The following is a 21,001-nucleotide window of genomic DNA, read 5'->3' as shown; positions in this document are numbered from 1 at the left end:
GCTTTTGCAACCAACGGTTGCTTCTTCAGGAAAGAGGGAAGGAGAGGGAAAGACGAAAGGATGTGGGTTTTAAGGGAGAGGTTAAGGAGTCATTCCAATCCCGGGAGCGAAAAGACTTACCTTAGGGGGAAAAAAGGATAGGTACATAATCGCGCGCGCGCTCACGCGCGCACACACACACACACATACACACACACACATCCATCCATACACGCGAGTATATACCTATCCTTTTTTCCCCCTAAGGTAAGTCTTTCCGCTCCCGGGGTTGGAATGACTCCTTACCCTCTCCCTTAAAACCCACATCCTTTCGTCTTTCCCTCTCCTTCCCTCCTTCCTGAAGAAGCAACCGTTGGTTGCGAAAGCTAGAAATTGTGTGTGTGTGTGTGTGTTTGTGTGTTATTTTAATGTGCCTGTCTAACGGCACTTTCCCACTTGGTAAGTCTTGGAATCTTTGTTTTTAATATATTTTTCCCATGTGGAAGTTTATTTTTATTTTATTTACAAAGTTATGATACAATTACACTACCTAGCACAACTGCACCAAAAACCATGGAACCACATCCCAAAAGCCAATATCCAACCAATCTCTCATTTTTGGGCACAGCTCTCACAGATGCAGATGCGGATGCAGCTAAAGATGTGGTTTGCTAAAACATAATTAAACAGCTATATTAGAACACGGTTTTGAAGGCATTACATAGGTGCCTTACTATTAAAGCAGATGATTGCAGCTATAATTTTAATTCATGAATTATAGATCACCACAAAATTTAGAACATTCACATACATTTTGCAAAAGAATGAAATGAAGGATAGAGTTTAATGTTCCACTGACATTGTGGACTGAGATATGGAGGTCTCAGCAGGGAATGGAGGGAATGAGATACGGAGGTCTCAACAGGAAATTGAGGGGTATTCAGATTTCGCACTGTAGCAGGAACCACCATAGGTATTCACTTAAAGAGATTGGAATCAAGGAAAACTTAAATCACGATGGCATGGCAATGATCTGAATGGCAAGCCTCAAAATACAAGCCCACTCCCTTAGCCAGGACATCAAATTCCATCTCTCCATCTTGCTATGAATCAAAGGTCTTAGCTGCTTTTCCACTTCAGGTAATGACTAGCATTAGATAAGAAATTTTAATGACTAAAGTTCCTCAGTTATTTCAAGATTTCAGAGCACAGATGACATTAGAACTTTATTTGTTGACAGTATCTGCACTAGAATGAAGATGTTGGCTGGGAACAGCTGATCTGAAGGAAACAATAACTTAAAATGGAGAAGACAGGAAAAGCAGGTAAGTGGGAGCTGCAAAAAACAGACTCCATGTTTGTGCAGCATTATATGAAAATCAGACACACTTACGTAGCAAACATGAAAATACTGCACTATGACCACAATGGGCAGAAACTGTCACTGCTTAAATACTTTAGATCATGATGCAGTACAAGAAGTGACTTGAACACCTACTGAATGAGCAAACAGACTTCATTTACTCTCCACTTATTGATATTAGCAAAACTGACCAACTCCCATTTCAATTTCATTGAACTGATCTGCCAGTTATTTATTTATTTTAATGTTCTATGATTAAGAATTTATTCTTTTCTAGAATCACAAATAAATATCTTTGATGATTGTAAATTCTTGCATTTTATGTTTGTACCACTATGCACTCCATGTGTTAGTCACCTATGTTTGACAGTTGACCAATAACCTGAAACCTATGCCAAAAAATAAATAATCAGTGAAACAAAATGGGAAAACGTACTTTTTCTTACGTTTGTTTTCAAATTTTACTTTGCTATGTGTCAGTCATTTTATGTCCCTGGGTAAGTAAGCAAAAATTTTAGATGCACCTTGTGTACCCCTTTCTGTGCTAAAGACAACCGTAATGTGGTGTGATGAATGCTCTTTTTCCATCTGGTATTCTAATTCTGCACATCATTATTCCTTTTGAACTGCAGTGAATTATTTACAACAAATATCATGAGGGAAATAATATGCTGTGAAGCAGTAGACAGGAGCTTTAAATATTTTCAACCATATTTATGTCATTATTCAGAAAAAACTGTTGAAGAGCTTGGTGAGACTGAAAATTTGTTTAATGCATGATTCCCACTAAACCATGAATCTACATCTTCAAACAGTACAAACAAGGGCAAACAAAAAGCTGAACATATGAAGTAGACAAAAATATGTAGAGGCACTATTTGTTTATGAAGTCCTGCCTTAGTTTTCAAGGGGTGTAGGGAGAGGAGAAAGCAAGTTCTGTTCACTAAAGCACATGCTGGCACTATGCATGTGCTTATTGCACGACATGACAGTCATTTCACAATGACTATGGTACATACACATGCTGTGTTTTTAGATCAATGCTAGGAGAAGCTGGACACAAAATTTTCATAGCCCAAAGTCTACTGATTTCTTCTGACTTCAACTGACCAAGAACTAGAGAGCTCTCATTCATGACGTTGTGTATAAATTGTGCTGGCATAAGCTAGTGTCAGCACACCTTGCAGCAAAGAGGTTGTGAGATGATAGACAGAGGCCAACAAGAGAGTTGCAGGAAATGCTTCACCAACGCCTTATGCCCCACCAGTATTTAGAGTGCTGCTGTGGACCAGAGAGTAAGTCTAGTCAAGTCGCACCAAGCAAGTTCCAGTGTCATCAGTCACAACCCAGCGGGAATCACAGTAGCAGTTAGCTCCACCGCTAACTCAGAGACAGGCAGCACATAACAACCCTAATAGTGTACCTAGTGGACTTTGCACTTTACCGGCAGTGAGGTTAACGTGCACTACACAGATGAACTTGTACCACAATGAATATCTTGAGTTAAGTAAACTTTCCATTCTCATGAATAAAGAACCTAGTTACTCTGTGTGTGCAGTTTGTGTTATAAAAGCGGATACCGGCCACCAAACCATATCCTCTCCTTGATTCTCATGGTACAGCTCTACAGAGACAACAAGATGTCATAAAAGATGGTGACAAGAAAACTTCAGTGAAGAAAAATTTGCTTGCTTCTCTTGTGTTTCAGATTGCAAGGATGATTGTATTCTAGTATTTGCTAAATTTTTGTTGTCTCTCACATGTATCCCAGGAGGGAAGCTGCAGAATGACTTAACTTTCTCTTTTCAGAGGCTTTGCTTGCCCCCTCTCCCCTCCCCCTCCCTGTGCAACTTAGCCGCAGATTTCTGATGTAATGGATCTATCACAAGCTTTTCAGTTTCAGAACCAACAAATTGCTGCCTTGCTGACGATGGTACAACAACTTCTGGCTGCACAAGCAGCATTGGCCGCACAACAACAGAAGCCAACCGACCGACACACCCAACAAGTGCCACCGACCAGCACACCACCAGTCCGACAACTTAATGACACAGAAGATAAATGGCATGAATACCTAACCCACAGTTCCAAGCTCATTGTGCAGTTCAATGAGTTTAAGGTAGTGTTAAGCTACAATACTTTCTTTCGATTGTGGGATCCCCAGTGTTCATATTAATACAAAAACTATTCCCAACTGCATCTCCCGATGAACTCAGTTATGATGAATCAATTGCTTCATTAACTCAGTACTATGATCAGCAAGTTCAAGTAGCTGCAGCCAGATATTAGTGTTTTCATTTGCAGATAAAGCTGGAACGGATGTACCATAAGTGGTATACAGAATTAATGGGCATGACTGGGAAGTGTAAAGTGAAGTGTACTTGTGGCAATGTTTACAGTGACTAAATGATTAGGGATGCTATAACATTCAGTGTCCAAGATAGTAGAATATGGGAACAGATCCTAAAGTACTGTGATCCTTCACTTTCTCAAGTGTTGCAATCTTAGAGCAAAATGATTCAGGTGCCGTAGTGACCGATAAGTTTCACCAGACCCTGATTTGTTGGGTTGAGTCGCTCTGTGCTCGCGACTGCCCCAAGCACCCACAACAGTGGGCGCATACACAGCCGTGCAGACTGCCACGTAAACAGACTTGTGAACTTAGTGAAGTCTTGCCCTACATCTTTTGCTCGCCAAAAAAGACAAGACTGCCCATCACGAAGCGCAACATGTTACATGTGCGGAAAAAAGGCCATGGCCAAGCAGTTTGTCTGCAATGGCACAAAAACGCCAATTTTGCCCGCTCCCAGAAAAAACAGGCTTGTGTACATGAAGTGAACATTGTGTTTTCCAAGCCTACAACAGGTTCTGACAAAAGTAAGATTAAGGTTGTGCTTCCTTCTCGCCCTAGTGTTGTGCAACGACATTCTAACAAACTATTTGTCTCATTACAAATTGCTGGCCATCGTGTGAACTTTCAGTTAGCCATAAGGGCATCAGTCACTTTGCTAAATTGTGCCACATACCAACAGAAAGGGCTCATCACACCTTTCTAAATCTAGCAAGCACCTCACTGCTTACAACAGATAGGAAATTCCAGTGCTTGGACAGTCTAGTTTGCCTGTCACTTACAAATCTCACATTAGAACAGAGAATTTTAATGTGTCAAAATCAAGAGATAGTGAGCACATTTTCAGTTTAGATGCTTTTGTTTTGTTTGGCCTTAGCATCCATGGCGGTGCACTGTCAGTCTCTACATTTGTACAACAATAAGACAGCTTTGCTCAAAGAATTTCCTGAACTATTTTCAGAAGGAACGGGAAAAGCTAATAACTTTGTAGCACATGTTGCATTGAAAGACAATGCACAGCCTAAGTTTATCTGGGCCTGCCCCAGTCCAACTCCTTTAAGAGACAAAGAAGCCAGTGAATTGAAAGACTTGCAAGATAATGGTGTAATTGCTTCCACTGAAGCTAGGCAATGGGCCCGTCCACTAGCTTTGTTGCCTAAGCCTGCTGGTCGCATTTGTGTTGACTTCAAGTCTACAGTCAACCCACATACAGTAGTTGACACTTATCCGTTACCTCATCCTGAGGAACTCATGAACAAGCTTGGTGCAGGGCATTTCTTTTCTAAGACAGATTTGCGTTATGCCTATTAGAAAATTCCATTGAATGCAGAATCACACAAAGTATTTGTTGTAAATACAAACTTAGGACTGTTCAAATATTTATGTTTGTCCTTTGGCAGTGCTTACGCACGCACAATTTTTCAACATTAGTTGGAACAACTGAATGCTAAAGTGTCATGTTGCTCAAACTACCTTGATAATATTGTTCCCTAAGGTCGTACATCAGAGGAACAGATTGCCAATTTGTGTACTATTTTTTTGACTGTTGTGAGAAGCATGACTCAAGTGTCGTCTCGAAAACTGAATTACTGTACTTAGGTCATGTGATAAACAGCCAGGGTGTGCATCCCTTCCAATCTCATTTGCTTGCAATCCATGACTTACCTGTTACTCGCAATGTGTCTGAACTGCAGTCAGTACTAGGCAAGATGACATACTACATTCAGTTCACACTGAATGCCGCTCAGATCACGGCTCCATTGTGCGGACTAAGGATTGTAAAGATGCATTTCAGAAATTCAAAAATGCTTTGCTTAGTGACAGATGCTTAGTGCATTATGACCCTGCCAAGCCGATAGTTTTGCAAGTCGATGCTTCTTCCTACAGAATCGGCACTGTGCTTTCGCACAGAATTGGTGAACATGACATACCTATTGCTTTTGCCTCAAAGTTGCTCACTCAAACTCAATGCAATTATTCTCAAATAGAAAAAGACGCTCTTGCTATTGTGTATGGTGTGACTAAATTCCATCACTATTTGTATGGTCGCAAGTTCTGTTTAGTGACAGATCACAAATCTCTGCAGTCCATGTTTCATCCGTCAAAGCCAGTGCACTTCTCAAAAATTGCAACACTGGGCTTTGCTGCTTTCGCAGTATCAGCATGAAATTGTGTACTGATCTACGGAAAAACATGGCAATGCAGATGCCGTATCTCGCCTTCCGATTGGCCCAGAGTCTGATACACAGGACTCTGAATTGCTGGAAACTTTTCCCTTGCAACAAAAAAATTGTACAGGCCATGGAAGCAGACCCAGATCTCAAGGTTGTGTTGCATTATATTCACACATCTTGGCCTCTTTCATTAAACAGTATCCAGAACTATGTTGTGCGCCAATATTTTGCACATCGGCGAAGCCTTTCGGTTCAACAAGGGGTGACTCTAGTTCAAAATGACAACGGACAATCCTGTGTGCAAATTCCCAAAATGTTGCAAAAGGATGTGTCGTGACTGCTCCATGAAGGACATTGGGGAATTGTTTACTCTAAACAGTTAGTGTGCCAACACAGTACTTGGCAGGGCACGGATGCCCACAATGAACAAATGACATCACAGTGTTGCGCGTGCACGTGGACCAAATCTGCTCAGCCACAAACATTATCAGTTTGACCTAAGACTCCACAGCCATGGCAGCAGTGCACATTGACTTTGCAGGTGCATTTTGGAACACTTGTTGGCTCATAGTGGTAGATTCTTTTAGCAAGTTCCCATTTCTGTTGCCTATGGCTTCTAACACATCACGTAGCACCATTCAACCATTGTCTTCAATATTTTGCATGGAAGCTTTACCAGAAGTACTTGTCCCAAACAATAGACCACAGTTCCCTTCACATAACTTTGAACAGTTTTGTGAATGCATCTAACAAGTGCTCCGTTTCACCCACAGTCCAACAGAGAAGCACAATGCTTTGTTCACACTTTCAAGAAATAGACGGCCAAGCTTTGCACAACCCACACACAGAAACAGGTACTGCAACTCTCTCTCACCTCCTATTGCTACCACCCACAAGACGGACCATCACCGGTGGAACTTCTGCATGGCCACCACCATTGGATGCAGCTGCACTTGCTACACTCGCCACAGCATCCAGCGCCACCAATGGTCCACAAGTATCACTTTGCACTGCGTGATCTTGTTATTCTTAGGGTTTATGGCAACTGTGGGTGCTGGAAAAGAGGCTTGATCCAGGAATGCATTGGCTCTTAGACGTATTTCATTGCAGGTCCCGATGGTTTTCAGCACCACCACCAGAACCTAATTCGTGCATGTCATTTTGCCCTGTGATTCTGCTGCTTTTCTTTCCTCATATTCATGGCTTCACAGGACAGTGCGGCCTTTTCAGCTGCCTGCTGGTGGTGACAGCGCGCCCTAGGAGGAATAGATGGACAATGCGTTCTCACTCCCAGTGGCCCTGCTCACTTACCCCATGGACCTAGGCCCACCGTCACTGTCATCGGCCCAGCACACGCCCTCAGGCCAGGACGTGTGCCCTGGCAGCAGTTTTGCGGAGGATGTTCCTGTTGGCTCGCAAGCCAGATGATGGGGTACAATATGGAGTATGTCATCCTCCACAGCCATGGCTCCAGGCCCACCTCTACGTCCAGTGTCCTGCCTCCCTCCCCGTTGTCGTTCACAGCTTCACTATATGACAATGGTGCAGCATTTTGAGGGGTGGGGGTGGGAGAGGGGGGGGGAGGCATCTGCTGGCATAAGCTGACACCAGCACAACATGTGGCAAAAAGGTTGCAAGACAATAGATACAGGCCAACAACAGAGTCACAGGAAACGCTTTGCCAACGCCCTATGGGCCACCAGTATTTAGTGTGCTGCTATGGACCAGGAGAGCAAGTCTATTCAAGTCTGTCGTACCATGTAAGTTCCAGTGTCATCAGTCACAACCCAGCAGGAATCACAGTAGCAGTTAGCTCTGCTGCTAACTCAGAGACAGGCAGCACACAACAACCCTAATAGTGTACCTAACGGACTTTTGTTCTTCACCAGCAGTGAGGCTAATGTACACTACACAGAAGAGCTTGTACCCCACTGAATATCTTGAGTTAAGTAAACTTTCCATTCTTATAACTAAAGAACCCAGTTAATCTATGTGTGAAGTTTGTGTTATAAATAGAGGATAACGGCCACCAAACAATATCCTCTACTTGATTCCCATGGTACAGTTCTACAGTGACAATGAGACGACATAAAATAAAGAGGATAAAACCAAGCAGCAGAAATAAATATATAAACTATACAGAAAGTGACTTTGAACAATAGGGACAAAAGTTAGAAGATGATCCCACAGAGAATACATAACAGATTTGATTTAACAAATACATTCCAGAAGCATAGGGTTTTGAAGTTACGAGGCCATTTTATCTACATCACGCAGCACCTCTGGGCCTACAGTACATTCTGATGAGTGTGATACCATCATTCACAATCAGTATGTGGTACTGCTCTTTATTACAGCTGTGTTCACTAGACCTTACTTGTGTCTTAACCTCTGAATAAGTATCATCTCGCAGGATGGATTTATTTTTAATGATCTGTAAATTAACAACTGTGCAGTTTAAAAACAAAAACAAAAAAATGAACCAGTCCTTACATCTTATAGTGAAGAACATATTTTTTCAACAAGAAATAATACTGTACACCACTGATTCATACAGAATATTTTATGAACATAACATTAAATAGTGCTACAATTCTGTTTTTCTAAATATTCCCTCACAATTAATTACCTGCCCCTGACCAAGCACTTTTTAAGTGATGTTTAGAATTTGCCCTTGTCCATTATTATTTTTGTGTCACTGGGTAATACATTATTTAGGAGCTATTTACAGATCAACTAGGAAAAGGCACAAACTACTATTCAATTTTTATATTGTGCTAGTTATACTTTTTAATATGCAGGTATGGGACTGGTAACACATTATCATTGATATTAATAATCTTTTTCTTTGCCTGAAATACTTCAGGCTTGCTTCAGAGTTTCCCAAATACTACTCTGTATTTCAGTACTAATTGTTAGTGAGCAGCTGATAACTCTATAGTCCTGAGAATATTTTGTTATGCAGCTCCCTATCATTCTTCTTATGAAACAGAGTCTGCTCAATTTTCTGTTTTTATAGCCTATATGTGTATCCCATTCTATGTCCTGTTATATTTAGTTATATTTAAATGCCTAGAAATTTTGTATATTATGTTTATTCACTCACTCCAATGTCAGAATTAGTTACTACTCTATTCCGTACGGCAAAATATTCACATTGTAACAGCCTTATTTTCAGAGTCATCAGTCAGTTGACTGTTTGATGCAGCCTGCAACAAATTCCTCTCCCATGCGAACACCAGTCCACCTGATTTTCAATATTCTTCTGTAGCAACACATCTCAAATGCTTCTATTCTCTTCTATTCTGGTTTTCCCACAGTCTGTGTTACACTACCATACATTCTCAGAAATTTCTTCCTCAAATTAAGGCCTACATTTGGTACTTAGTAGACTTCTCTTGGCCAAGAATGCCCTTCTTTTCTGGTGCTAGTCCATTTTTTGTCTCTTCCTTGCCCCACTCATCATGGATTATTTTGGTGTATAGGTAGTAGAATTCCTTAACTCCATCTACTTCATGAACACCAGTCCTGATGTTAAGTTTCTCACCATTCTCATTTCTGCTACTTCCATTACTCTGATATTTTGTCAATTTAGCCTCATGTCATATTCTTTACTCATTACACTATCCATCCCATTTACTAGATCCTGTAATTCTTCACTTTCACTAAGGATAGCAATGTCATCAGCAAATCTTATCACTGATCTCTCTTCATCTTGAATTTTAATTCCAATCTTGAACCTTTCTTTTATTTCTGTCATTGCTTCTTCGATGTATAGATTGGACAGTAGGAGCGAAAGAATACATTCCTTTTTAGTGCGAGCACTTTGTTCTTGGTCTTCCTCTCTTATGGTTCCCTCCTGGTTCTTGTACATATTGTATGTTACTCATCTTCCCTATAGCTTAGCCCTATTTTTCTCAGAATTTCAAACATCTTGCACCATTTGACATTGTTAAATGCTTTTTCCAGCTCGGCAAATCCTACGAATGTGTCTTGATTTTTCTTCAGTTTTGCTTCCATTATCAGCCACCATGTCAGAACTGCCTCTCTCGTGCCTTTACATTTCCTAAAGCCAAACTGATCATTACCTGACACATCTTCAATTTTCTTTTCCATCATTATCCGACAGATCCGCAATTTTCTTTCCCATTCTTCTGTATATTACTCTTGTCAGCCGCTTATACTCATTGCATCAGAGTCCTTTGATAAAGTTAGGATTATGAGCGAATTGTCACTGTAGGTGTCTGAAGCCTGAAACACTTCATACAGACAAAAAAAAAATATTACTCTTCAGTTGAGTGGTCTACAGCCACATTACATTTACAAACTCAGCCACAATACTACAGAAAAATTCAAACTTTTTATTCTACTGTTTGGCACCTCTTCATGTATTTTATTATTATTAATGGAATGGCTCCATGTTGGTGATTTTAGAGTATTCTGGAAAGATGGCTAATTTATAAAATATGCCAGTGGTTCAGATATTTATTGCTGCACATGTTTGTAAGCAAATCTGGTATATTCTCTATTGCCGCAAAGTATTTATTTTAGTAGGTAATTTTTTGATATACTGCCGTATATTTGTTGCCATGAGAAATATTTTATACATCACGTGTCTGTGCAATATTCATAAGTGATATTTTGCTCAGTAAGCTTTCCTGCTATATCTGGAAAATAAAATAAGATGTTTCCAGAATGAGGTTTTCACTCTTCAGCGGAGTGTGCACTAATATGAAGCTTCCCGGAAGTTTAAAACTGTGTGCCCGACCGAGATTCGACCTTGGGACCTTTGCCTTTCACGGGCATTTGAGCTACCAAAGCACGACTCACGACCTGACCTCACAGCTTCACTTCTGCCAGTAATATCAACGCACACTCCGCTTCAGAGTGAAAACCTCATTCTACAAACATCTCTCAGGCTGTGGCTAAGCCGTGTCTCTGCAATATCCTTTCTTCCAGGAGTGCTAGTTCTGCAAGGTTCGCAGGAGAGCATCTGTGAAGTTTGGAAGGTAGGAGACGAGTTACTGGCAGAGGTGAAACTGTGAGGACGGGGCGTGAGTCGTGCTCGGGTAGCTCAGATGGTAGAGCACTTGCCTGAGAAAGGCAAAGTTCCGGAGTTCAAGTATCGGCCCGGCACACAGTTAATCTGCCAGGAAGTTTCAAAATAAGATGTGTTTACTTTCTACAAGACACCCTGTCTCTCCTGTTTACAGAAATGGCTTTGACAGCCTAAAGGTTCACATTGCTGTTATGAGGTAGTGATTCCTGTGGCAGGGAATTACTGCCTTTCATCTGCTGAAATGTGCTGTACAGGATCCTGCTCGATATTGTAAGATGGTCTCCAACATGGAAAACATGCAACCTTGGACATGTGTTCATCTGAAACTACTACTTGATCTTGCAGTGGCCGTTTCCCACAGCTTGACCTCATTTGTTTTAATCACCTTGTATAAAGGAACATTTTACAGTCTCAAAACTTTTATTTTTTACAATCACTGTCTTCTCTGTTGAGAGAGAGAGAGAGAGAGGGGGGGGGGGGGACTTCAAAATGTGTAACCAATGATGTCATATTGCTGACACACACACACACACACACACCAAATGCTAATATCACATGTCTCAAGAATTCAAACATGTATAGTTAGTACAGTTACAAGTTCCCACAATTTGTACAAAAGCGAAACAGAGATGACCAGTGAATCATTGGAAGAGAAGTACCATTATTTTAGTGATAATATGTTGGGTTACTTCAGAAAAAAAGTTATACAAACATACGCAGCAAACCTCTGGGCGTCGCACATGGCATGGTATAACATGTTGGGGTTTCTTCTCAATTCAATCATGTATGAAGTGCAGGAAGAATTACTGTCCGAATGCCTTTGTACACACTGTTCAAATGGTTCAAATGGCTCTGAGCACTATGGGACTTAGCATCTGTGGTAATCAGTCCCCTAGAACTTGGAACTACATAAACCTAACTAACCTAAGGACATCACACACATCCACGCCCGAGGCAGGATTCGAACCTGCGACCGTAGCGGTCACGCGGTTCCAGACAGAAGCACCTAGAACTGTATGGCCACACCGGCCGGCTGTACACACTGTAATTAGTGTAAGTTTGTCTTCATTGTCCTTAGGGGACCAAAACATAGGGAGATGAAGACTACAACAAAATTCTCCACGTAATACTGGTTGCTGAAATTCTGTAAGTAGGCTTTCATGGGATAATTTGTTTCTACAGTCAAGGGTCTGCCAATTCAGGTTTTCCTCTTCAACACTACTGTAACGCTCTCCCATGGGTCAAACAAACCTGTGATGATTCATGCACCACTTCTTTGTATATGTTCAATATCCCCTGTTAGTTCTATCTGATACAAATCTCATACACTTTAACAATATTCAAAGATGGACACAAGTGATTCGTAAGCAGTATCCTTTGTAGACTGACTGCATTGCCCAGTACATTTACATACAAACTCCCCAAGCCAGCGTAAGATGCATGGCGGAGGGTACCTAGTACCACTACTGCTCAGTTCCTTTCGTGTTCCACTCACCAACAGAGCAAAGGGAAATGGCTGCCTATATGCCTCCATTTGAATCCTAATTTCTTACTTTATCTTTGTGGTACTTACATGACATGCATGTTGGCAGCAGCAAAAATGTTCTGTAGACAGCTTCAAATGCTGATTCTCTATGTTTTCTCAATAGTGTTTCCTGAAAAGAAAGGCATCTCCCCTCTGAAGATTCCCATTGGATTTCACAAAGCATCTACATAAAACTGATGTGTTGACTGAACCTACAGGTAACAAATATGGCACCCCACCACCTCTGAACTGCTTAAAAGTTTTCCTTCAATCTGACCTGGTGGGAATCCCTAGCACTTGAACAGCACTCAAGAATGGGTTGCACTATCTCCCAATCAACCGAAATCAACCATCTGCCTTCCTTACTACAGTCCTTACATGCTCATTCCATTTCATATTGCTTTGCACTGTTACACCTGGATATTTAATTAATATGACTCTATCAAGCAGCACACGCTACTGCTATATTTTCAACATTACAAGACTGTTTTTTCTACTCATCTGCATTAACTTGTATTTTTCTACACTTAGGGCAAGCTACCATTCATCACACCAACTAGAAATTTTGTTAAAGTTATCTTGTATCCTCCTACAATCACTCAACGATGACAACTTCCTATACACCACAGTGGCATCAGCAAGCAGACACAGATTGCTGCTCTCCCTGTCCATCAAATCATTTACGCATATAGAGAATAAAAGTGGTCCTATCACACTTCCGTAGTGCACTCCTGATGCCTTGTCACTGATGAACACTCATTGTCGAGGACAATGTACTGAGGTTTATTACTTAAGAAGACTTCAAAAGCAGCTCAAATTTTTGAGACTCTATTCTTGATGTTCAGACCTTTGTTAACAGTCCGAAGTGGAGCACAGTGTCAAACACTGTCTGGAAACCTAGGAATATGCAATCTGCTTGTTGCCCTTCATCCATGGGTCACAGGGTATCATGAGAAAACGGCAAACTGACTTTTGCACCAACAATTTTTTCTAATTCCTGTAGGTTTATTTTTTGTCATTGGGTCTAATATATTTCCAGCATGAATGGGCTCATGAACAATGCATTCTACACAGTTTTCAGACAATGCAATTAGAAACATTTCCCAGAATGTCCTGTCACGCCTACCACATACAGAATTGTATTTTCTCAGCTGATGGTTGGATGATTCAAGCCTCCTCCAATGATGACACGTCTGGACACTCATACTAGCAATCTGAGGTCCTCTCTAATGTTTGCAGTTACATGTGGAGGTGACTCTGGTGGCCAATAAAAAGAAACAGTTGCAAATTTATGCTCAACTGATACCAAGCCTTGCTCAAAAACACTCATATGCAGCTTCGATTTTTATCCTGGTGGGTCCAAGTTTATTGTCTAATGTGACAAACACATTGTCTTCATATACCATTAGCCTATACTTTTGATATACACTTACATTTACCCCAAAAAAACTAACAGCTGTCAGTTTTAGGTATTAGCCAGCTTTCTGTACCTAAAAGAGCTCTACTGCTTTTTAGGACTGCTTCAAACTATGATTTTAATAATATAGTCTGTGGGGCATTTCTTTGAATCTCACCTTATACTTTAGTGTCACCTACAGCTATGATTATCTGGAACGTACAGAAGAGGGCCTAACCTAGAAAATCCTTGTGTGGAACCCACACACAGTCAGCCACCTTGATAACAGCCTCTAATGTGTAATGCACACATGACCCATTTAAGGGGACCCAACAATTCTCAATCCCATGGCACAAGTCCAGGTAGCAAGATGCAAGCTACTAACGAAACCTAAATCTCTGGACCAAAACTTCTACTTGGCTCAGAACCAAAGGGTCCTGATCATTCCTAGAAACAATGCTATAGATTTTGGTGATCACTGGATTGCAGCAAGGCTGTCTTCTCAGCCCAATATGTCAGTCAGTGGGTTGATCGAGTATGACCTCAGACACCAAAAGTCAGGCAGTGTTCTTTCCAACACTTGCCAGAATTTGCAGTTGGTTGCACCCTCTTCCTTCAATGGCAGCTGTATCCTATTCAACATGTTGAATGAGGGCTCCATGCATAACAAAGACCACACGCGGTGATCCCTTCCAACCCCTGCTGCCATTTCCCTATGGGGCACATTTGTGTTTCCTCAACCTTCGCACTGGACACAGCATGTTTCCAAACAAGTGAAATGTGCCTCACGGGGTCAGTAATGGAAGACAGCAGATCAAATTTATTGGTTAGGTGAATGGGTTTAAAACCCCGACTTCTCCTTGGTCCCGGCCTCTCACATACAGGGTCTCTAGACCTACCACTGGCACGCCATTAACAGTCAAATCGATGACTAGTGATATTCCATGTAGACTATGCAGCAAATTTCTTACCTTCATTTTTATATCTTAAGTAAGAATCACGGTGATATAAGTGATTAAGGTGCATATGGAGAAGCGATTAAGTTGCATATGAAGGCAAACATTCACTTATCCCATGTTCCACTGATGAATGGGATTAAAAATGGAGTGAGTGATATTGGAAAAATCGAACATCTTAAACTCCACGTAGAAATATCAAAAATGTAAGAAAAGACAGATTGCTACTTACCGTACAGAAGACATGTCAAGTTGCAGACAGGCACAATTAAAACACACTTACATAAAGCTTTCTGCCACTGGCTTCATCAATAAATGACAGACACAAACCATTCACATCACACGCACAAGCAGGTGCACCTCATGCACACACGACCCACAGCTCCAACATCTCGGGCTGGAATGCGGCTATCACATGGGATGCAAGCAGCAACCTGGAGGGGGTGTGGAAGGGAAAGTGACAACTGTTTGTGAGAGGAGAGAGACGAGCACTGTCTGGTATACTGTACAGGGACTAGACTGCTAACAGACACAGTGTCTGCAAGTTGTGGAACAGGGAGATGGGGGGAAAAGGAGAGGAGAGGGGAAAGACCATATACCAATATAATGTATTGGTATGACTACCAACCAGCTGTCCACCAGAACGAATGGCCACCACCAAACTGTGGACAAGCACCCAATGGCACAACATGCAGCTGAACATAACACACTTGATTTCAATGGCTACTTCACTACCAAAGCTATCTGGATTGTTCCCTCCACCACCAATGTTTCTGAACTGTGCACATGGGTGTTATCCTTACAACAAATTCTCCGCTCCCATAATAGTCCCGGCCTCCAACTACGGAAACACAGTGTCCCACACCCTCCATGAAACAATTTCCACCCCCCACCCCCCTGTTCTATCATCTTCTCCCCATTCTCATCTCCCATCCTGCTTACTTGCAGCCCTCTGCCAACACATCCGCCCATCTCTCCCTGTTCCTCTCCTTTTTGGCTCCTTTTTGCCAAATCTCCCTGCCCCACAACCCTGACGTTGCACCTGTTGGGAGTCTAGTCCCTGCACACTCCACCAGATGGCTTTTGTCTCTTTCCCTACCCATGCACAACTATTTCTTTCCCTTCCCCTTCTCCACCCCCTCTACGTTGATGCTTGCGTCCCAGGTGATAGTAGCATTCCAGTCCAAGCTGCTCCAGTTAGAAGTCATGTGTACATAAGGTGTGTGTGCCTGTGTGAATAGTGTGTATGTCTCTCTTTTACTGATAAAGGCTGTAACTGAAAGCTTTACGTTAAGTGTGTTTCAGTTGCACCTGTCTGCAACTTGATAAGTCTTCTTTACGGTAAATAGCAATCTGTCTTGTCCTACATTGTTAATGTTGGAGAAAAAAAGTATTCTTTAACATGCACTAAACAGTGGTTAGCAGAGTATACAATTAGATGCTGGTAGCCACAAAGCTTTCTGCATAATTAATTAAACTGTTCTGTTCCTTTCTTTGATTCTGTTTTGTCTATTGGATTGTTATATTTTATGCACTTCCTCTGTTTCGCAATTGCTCTACGATCTGTTCCACCTCTGGATCACAGGGTACCAGGCTCAATTCCCAGCCGTTTCAGGGATTTTCTCCGCCCGTGGATAGGGTGTTTGTATTGTTCTCATCATTTCATCACCATTCAGGAAAGAGGCAAGACTGGCAGTGAAAAGATTGGGAATTTGCCACTGTGTGCCTCACAAAACAAAATCATCATCATCATCATCATCATCATCATCATCATCATCATCATCATCTGTTCCAGCTAGCATCTGTGTCACCACATTTCTAAGTGACCATGTACAGCTGCTTCATCTCAAATCTGTTCTGTTGCTGTCCATTGATTAATATTCATTTCTGCATGTTCCATCCATGCAGATATTATCATTAGTAGAATGCATTCCAGTTTCACATATTTGACTATCCTTCTCTTTCTTCCAACATTCTCTTATCTTCAGGAAGGATCCTAAGTTCCAAATTATGAAGAATTATATTGGTTTCCTGTGTCACATTTTACCACTTGCCATTATTTTTTTGATATGTTTATTTTTTCATTAAACTTTGCACAGTTTGATCTTTCATTTTTGGATATATACTCTAATTTCCTTAACATACAAAATCAACACATGTATGTTGAGTGACTTGCTATCTGTTATAATGCAAAACCCATTATTTGATTTCTCCGGATGAGTGTCAACATGATTTTAAAACAGTTGGTGCATTTTTAATTTTTTTTTTTCACACATTACAAAATGACTCCAAGATGTGTGTTATAACACTGTGTACTATATAATACACTGTAGCTTTTGGAGATACATTTGAGAAGCTAAAGAAAAGAATCAGAATACTCTGATGACGGTCAAGTCTTGGTAAAATTAGAGGGGTGTGTACATATGAAGGGGAGTGAGGAGGTGATGCACAGTAGCACTGAATAGCATACCGCTTGATACTTCAGCCATTAACATCATTCTGCAGACTGTTTCAGTAGTATATACTTCACTGTGAGCATAAAATATTTAATAATGAGCTTCACATAATGTACGTACGTACAATAAGGGTATTTGGTCATTGTAGTTTTCATTCTGGGTGACATACAGCAAACATAAGTATTACGTTAACAAGCAGTATCTGTAGTTTTCTGCATGCATATATTTTTCAAAAAGAGATAGAAGCAGAAACACTCTCCCCATGTTGAATACACACCAACCCTGCCAGGTGTCAGAGGGAAGAACAACTGTAGCATGTGGTGTGAGACAGACACAGAGGTGCTCTCCGCAAAGTATTCTCCTTCTCTGCGCAGAATGCAACACACACTCATGTTCTTTCACGCACACCACTCTTGTAGGGTAAAGAAAACAGTGTTTTGTAACATGACAGCTCCATACATCCTGTGATATAAGTATCTTGTGTTAATTACATTAAAGAGAAAATTCAATACAAAACATTGTTACCGACAACGAACAGAATTGGCTGCCAGTATATGCCATGGGGGACTCACCTCCAAGTAGTGCTTATAAGGAAATATAAAAATATTTCACAGCCTAAGGTCTCGCCCCCCCCCCCCCCCCTTCCTTCGCCTTAGCCATTCTTACATTTCCATTTGTCAAACTTTTGTTATATTTTCATTTCTTTACCTATTTATTCTTTTCTACTATGGGTCCCCCACCACCTACACTTCTTTCTCTACCTTCTTCCTCTCTTCACTCTTCTTTATTTATATTTATTATTCTTCATTCACGTTATTCTTCTCACAATTCATTCCCTCTTCTCCTTTTAACCCACTGGCTAACACTGGTCCTTCTACCATTTTTGACTCACAGCTTGCATGACACTTCTTAATGCACTGTCTTTCACCCCCTACTCTATCTGACATCTTTCTTTATCTTAGTTTTTAAGTGACCCACCCCTCTGCGGGACGTCCCCTATCAAACAAGAAAATATATATAGGAGTCATTCCAATCCCGGGAGCGGAAGGTAAGTCTTTCCGCTCCTGGGATTGGAATGACTCCTTACCAACTCCTTTAAAACCCACATCCTTTTGTCTTTTCCTCTCCTTCCCTCTTTCCTGATGAAGCAACTGTTGGTTGCAAAAGCTTGAATTTTGTGTGTATGTTTGTGTGTCTATTGACCTGCCAGCGCTTTTGTTTGGTAAGTCACATCATCTTTGCTTTTATATATATATATATATATATATATATATATATATATAAGGAAACATTACATGTGGGAAAAATATATCTAAAAACAAAGAATCTGTAACTTACCAAACGAAAGCATTGGTATGTTGATAGAGACAATAAAAACAATAAAACACACACACACAAATTTCAAGCTTTCGCAACCCAAGGTTGCTTCGTCAGGAAAGAGGGAAGGAGAGGGAAAAACGAAAGGATGTGGGTTTTAAGGGAGAGGGTAAGGAGTCATTCCAATCCCGGGAGTGGAAAGACTTACCTTAGGGGGAAAAAAAGGACAAGTATACACCAACGCTTTCGTGTGTGTACACACACACACACACACACACACACACACACACACACCAGAATATAACATCCTACGAGTAGCAAATTAAACAATCAAGACACAGAAGACAAAGCATAAAAAAGAACGGAGTACAGAAAGAACAATAACAAAAATAAATTTAAGACGTAAGCAGAAACAAGACAAAGCTGAGGTAGGAGAAAGGCAATACAAAGCATTGAGGAATGAAAACAACCAGGAGAAAAAAAAGAATAAACAACAATTGTTAGAGGACCAATACAAAGAGGTGAACGAAATGATCAGCACAGCAAAGTTGAAATGTGCCTATAAATCAATTAAACAGTTCTTTGGAAATAAATAAATAAAATGCATTGGAGTCCCATAACAAAGATGGTATAGTATTACATGAGCAGAAACAGCAAGAAAAATGTGGAAACACTAAAAAGTTGTATGCAGGAAATAATGAAGATCTGCAACTGGAGAACACTGAGGAAGTTGATCCAAAACCAGAGGGAGATGGTGTATGATGACTTCATCCTTGTTGTCAGGCAGCTAAAACCTGGGTAAGCCACTGGAATTGATGATATATAATCATCAAGGCTGGTGGAGAACAGCTACACAAAGAACTGTTCCACCTCATACAAGTTATGTGAAAAAACTGGAGAGCTCCAACAAACAGACTTTTAAAAAATGTGTACAAGGTCAATACTACAAAAAGAATCTCCAAACTGACATGAACACTATAGGACTCCTAATTTGGTAACAAATGTCTCCAAGATCTTGACCTGTATCAGTCTAAGATGGATCAAAGTCCATTCTAAGATGGATCAAAGTCAGGATAGATGCAATGATCATGGAAGACCAATTTGACTTTTGAAGAGGTGTAGGCACATGAGAGGCAGTACTTGGCTTATGATTAATCCTTGAGAAAAGGCTGAGGAAGGCTGAAGACACATATATTGCCTCCACAGGCTTAGAAACAGTGTTTGTAACAGTAGCCTAGTGACAGCTTTCCGAGATTCTGGCAGATGGTGGTATAAAGTACTTACAGTAGTGCAGAAACTGTGAAAAGATTTGGAGAACAAGAAGAAGAACGTATAAATTCAGAGGGCAATAGATGAAGCTATGGAGAACATAGGGACTATAGGTGGAATTAAAATTCATCGTCAGAAAATAGACATGTTGAGATTCGCTGATGATACTGTAGTGTTAGATGTAATTAGAAACGATGCTGATCCCGACGGACGCTACTCTCAGCTCTTCTTATAACATGAAAATTAATAACAGAAAAACAAAAATCTTAGTGGTGAGTAGATAAAACACCATTGCCCAATGCTCGCTTAATAATGAAAGACTGGAGAATGTTCAATCCCTTGCCTATCGAGGATGTAAAATTACATCAGACAGAAGATCAATAAAGGATATTGCAAGCCAAATCCATCAAGTAAAAGCTGCTTTTAACAAGAAAAGAAACCTTTTTACAACCAGTTGCACAGACAAACGTCACAGGAATGATCTCATAAACACATTTATTTGGATTTGCTGTACAGAAGAGAAATATGGACACTCAGACACAGTGGTTAGCACACTGGACCCACATTTGGGAGGATGATGGTTCAAACCCACACCCAGCCATCCTGATCTAGGTTTTCCATTATTTCCCTAAACCACCTCAGGAAAATGTCAGGATGGTTCCTTTGAAAGAGCACGGCCGACTTCCTTCCCTATCCATCCCTAATCCATGGGACCAATGACCTCGTTGTTTGGTCCCCTACCCCAAATCGATGAACCCACACTCAGAGAAGCAGACAAAAACAAAACCACAGTATTCAAGATGTGATGATACCCTAAGTTCAAGATTTCCTGGGTAGACAAGATATCAAATGAACAGGAGCACCACAGAGTGGAGCAAGAGAAGTCATATGTTTCAAAAATTACCCAACTTAGAAGGGACACATGGGCTGACCATCTGGTGAGATATGATTGTATCATTGAAGAGATAGTAGAGTGGAAAACATAAGGGGCAGACTGAGACTAGATTCCATCAACCAGATCATTGACGATACCAGCTGCACCACCCATACCGCTCTCAAGAGCAAAGCTAAAGACAGAAATGCATACTGAGCTGCTGTTAACTGATCTGATGGTTGCAAATCTAAGAAGAAGAACAAGATCAAAAATATGAAGTGAA

The 21,001-nt window shown here is 40.9% G+C and overlaps 1 protein-coding gene across 9 annotated transcripts in view; it reads right to left on the bottom strand.

Annotated features, from left to right (window-relative positions):
* LOC126332104 (cytochrome c oxidase assembly protein COX15 homolog) overlaps positions 1-21,001 on the bottom strand; it is a 95,277-nt gene that overhangs the window by 51,176 nt on the left and 23,100 nt on the right. For all 9 annotated transcript variants that reach the window (XM_049996567.1, XM_049996548.1, XM_049996624.1 and 6 more), the window contains one exon: positions 530-650. In XM_049996567.1, coding sequence (XP_049852524.1) covers positions 530-650 — 121 coding nt within the window. The remainder of the gene's footprint in view (positions 1-529; positions 651-21,001) is intronic.

The sequence above is a fragment of the Schistocerca gregaria genome, chromosome 1, assembly GCF_023897955.1.
Source record: "Schistocerca gregaria isolate iqSchGreg1 chromosome 1, iqSchGreg1.2, whole genome shotgun sequence".
NCBI lineage: Eukaryota > Metazoa > Arthropoda > Insecta > Orthoptera > Acrididae > Schistocerca > Schistocerca gregaria.
The sequence above is the reverse complement of the archived record's forward strand: the minus strand, read 5'-3'. Positions and strand labels throughout refer to the sequence as shown.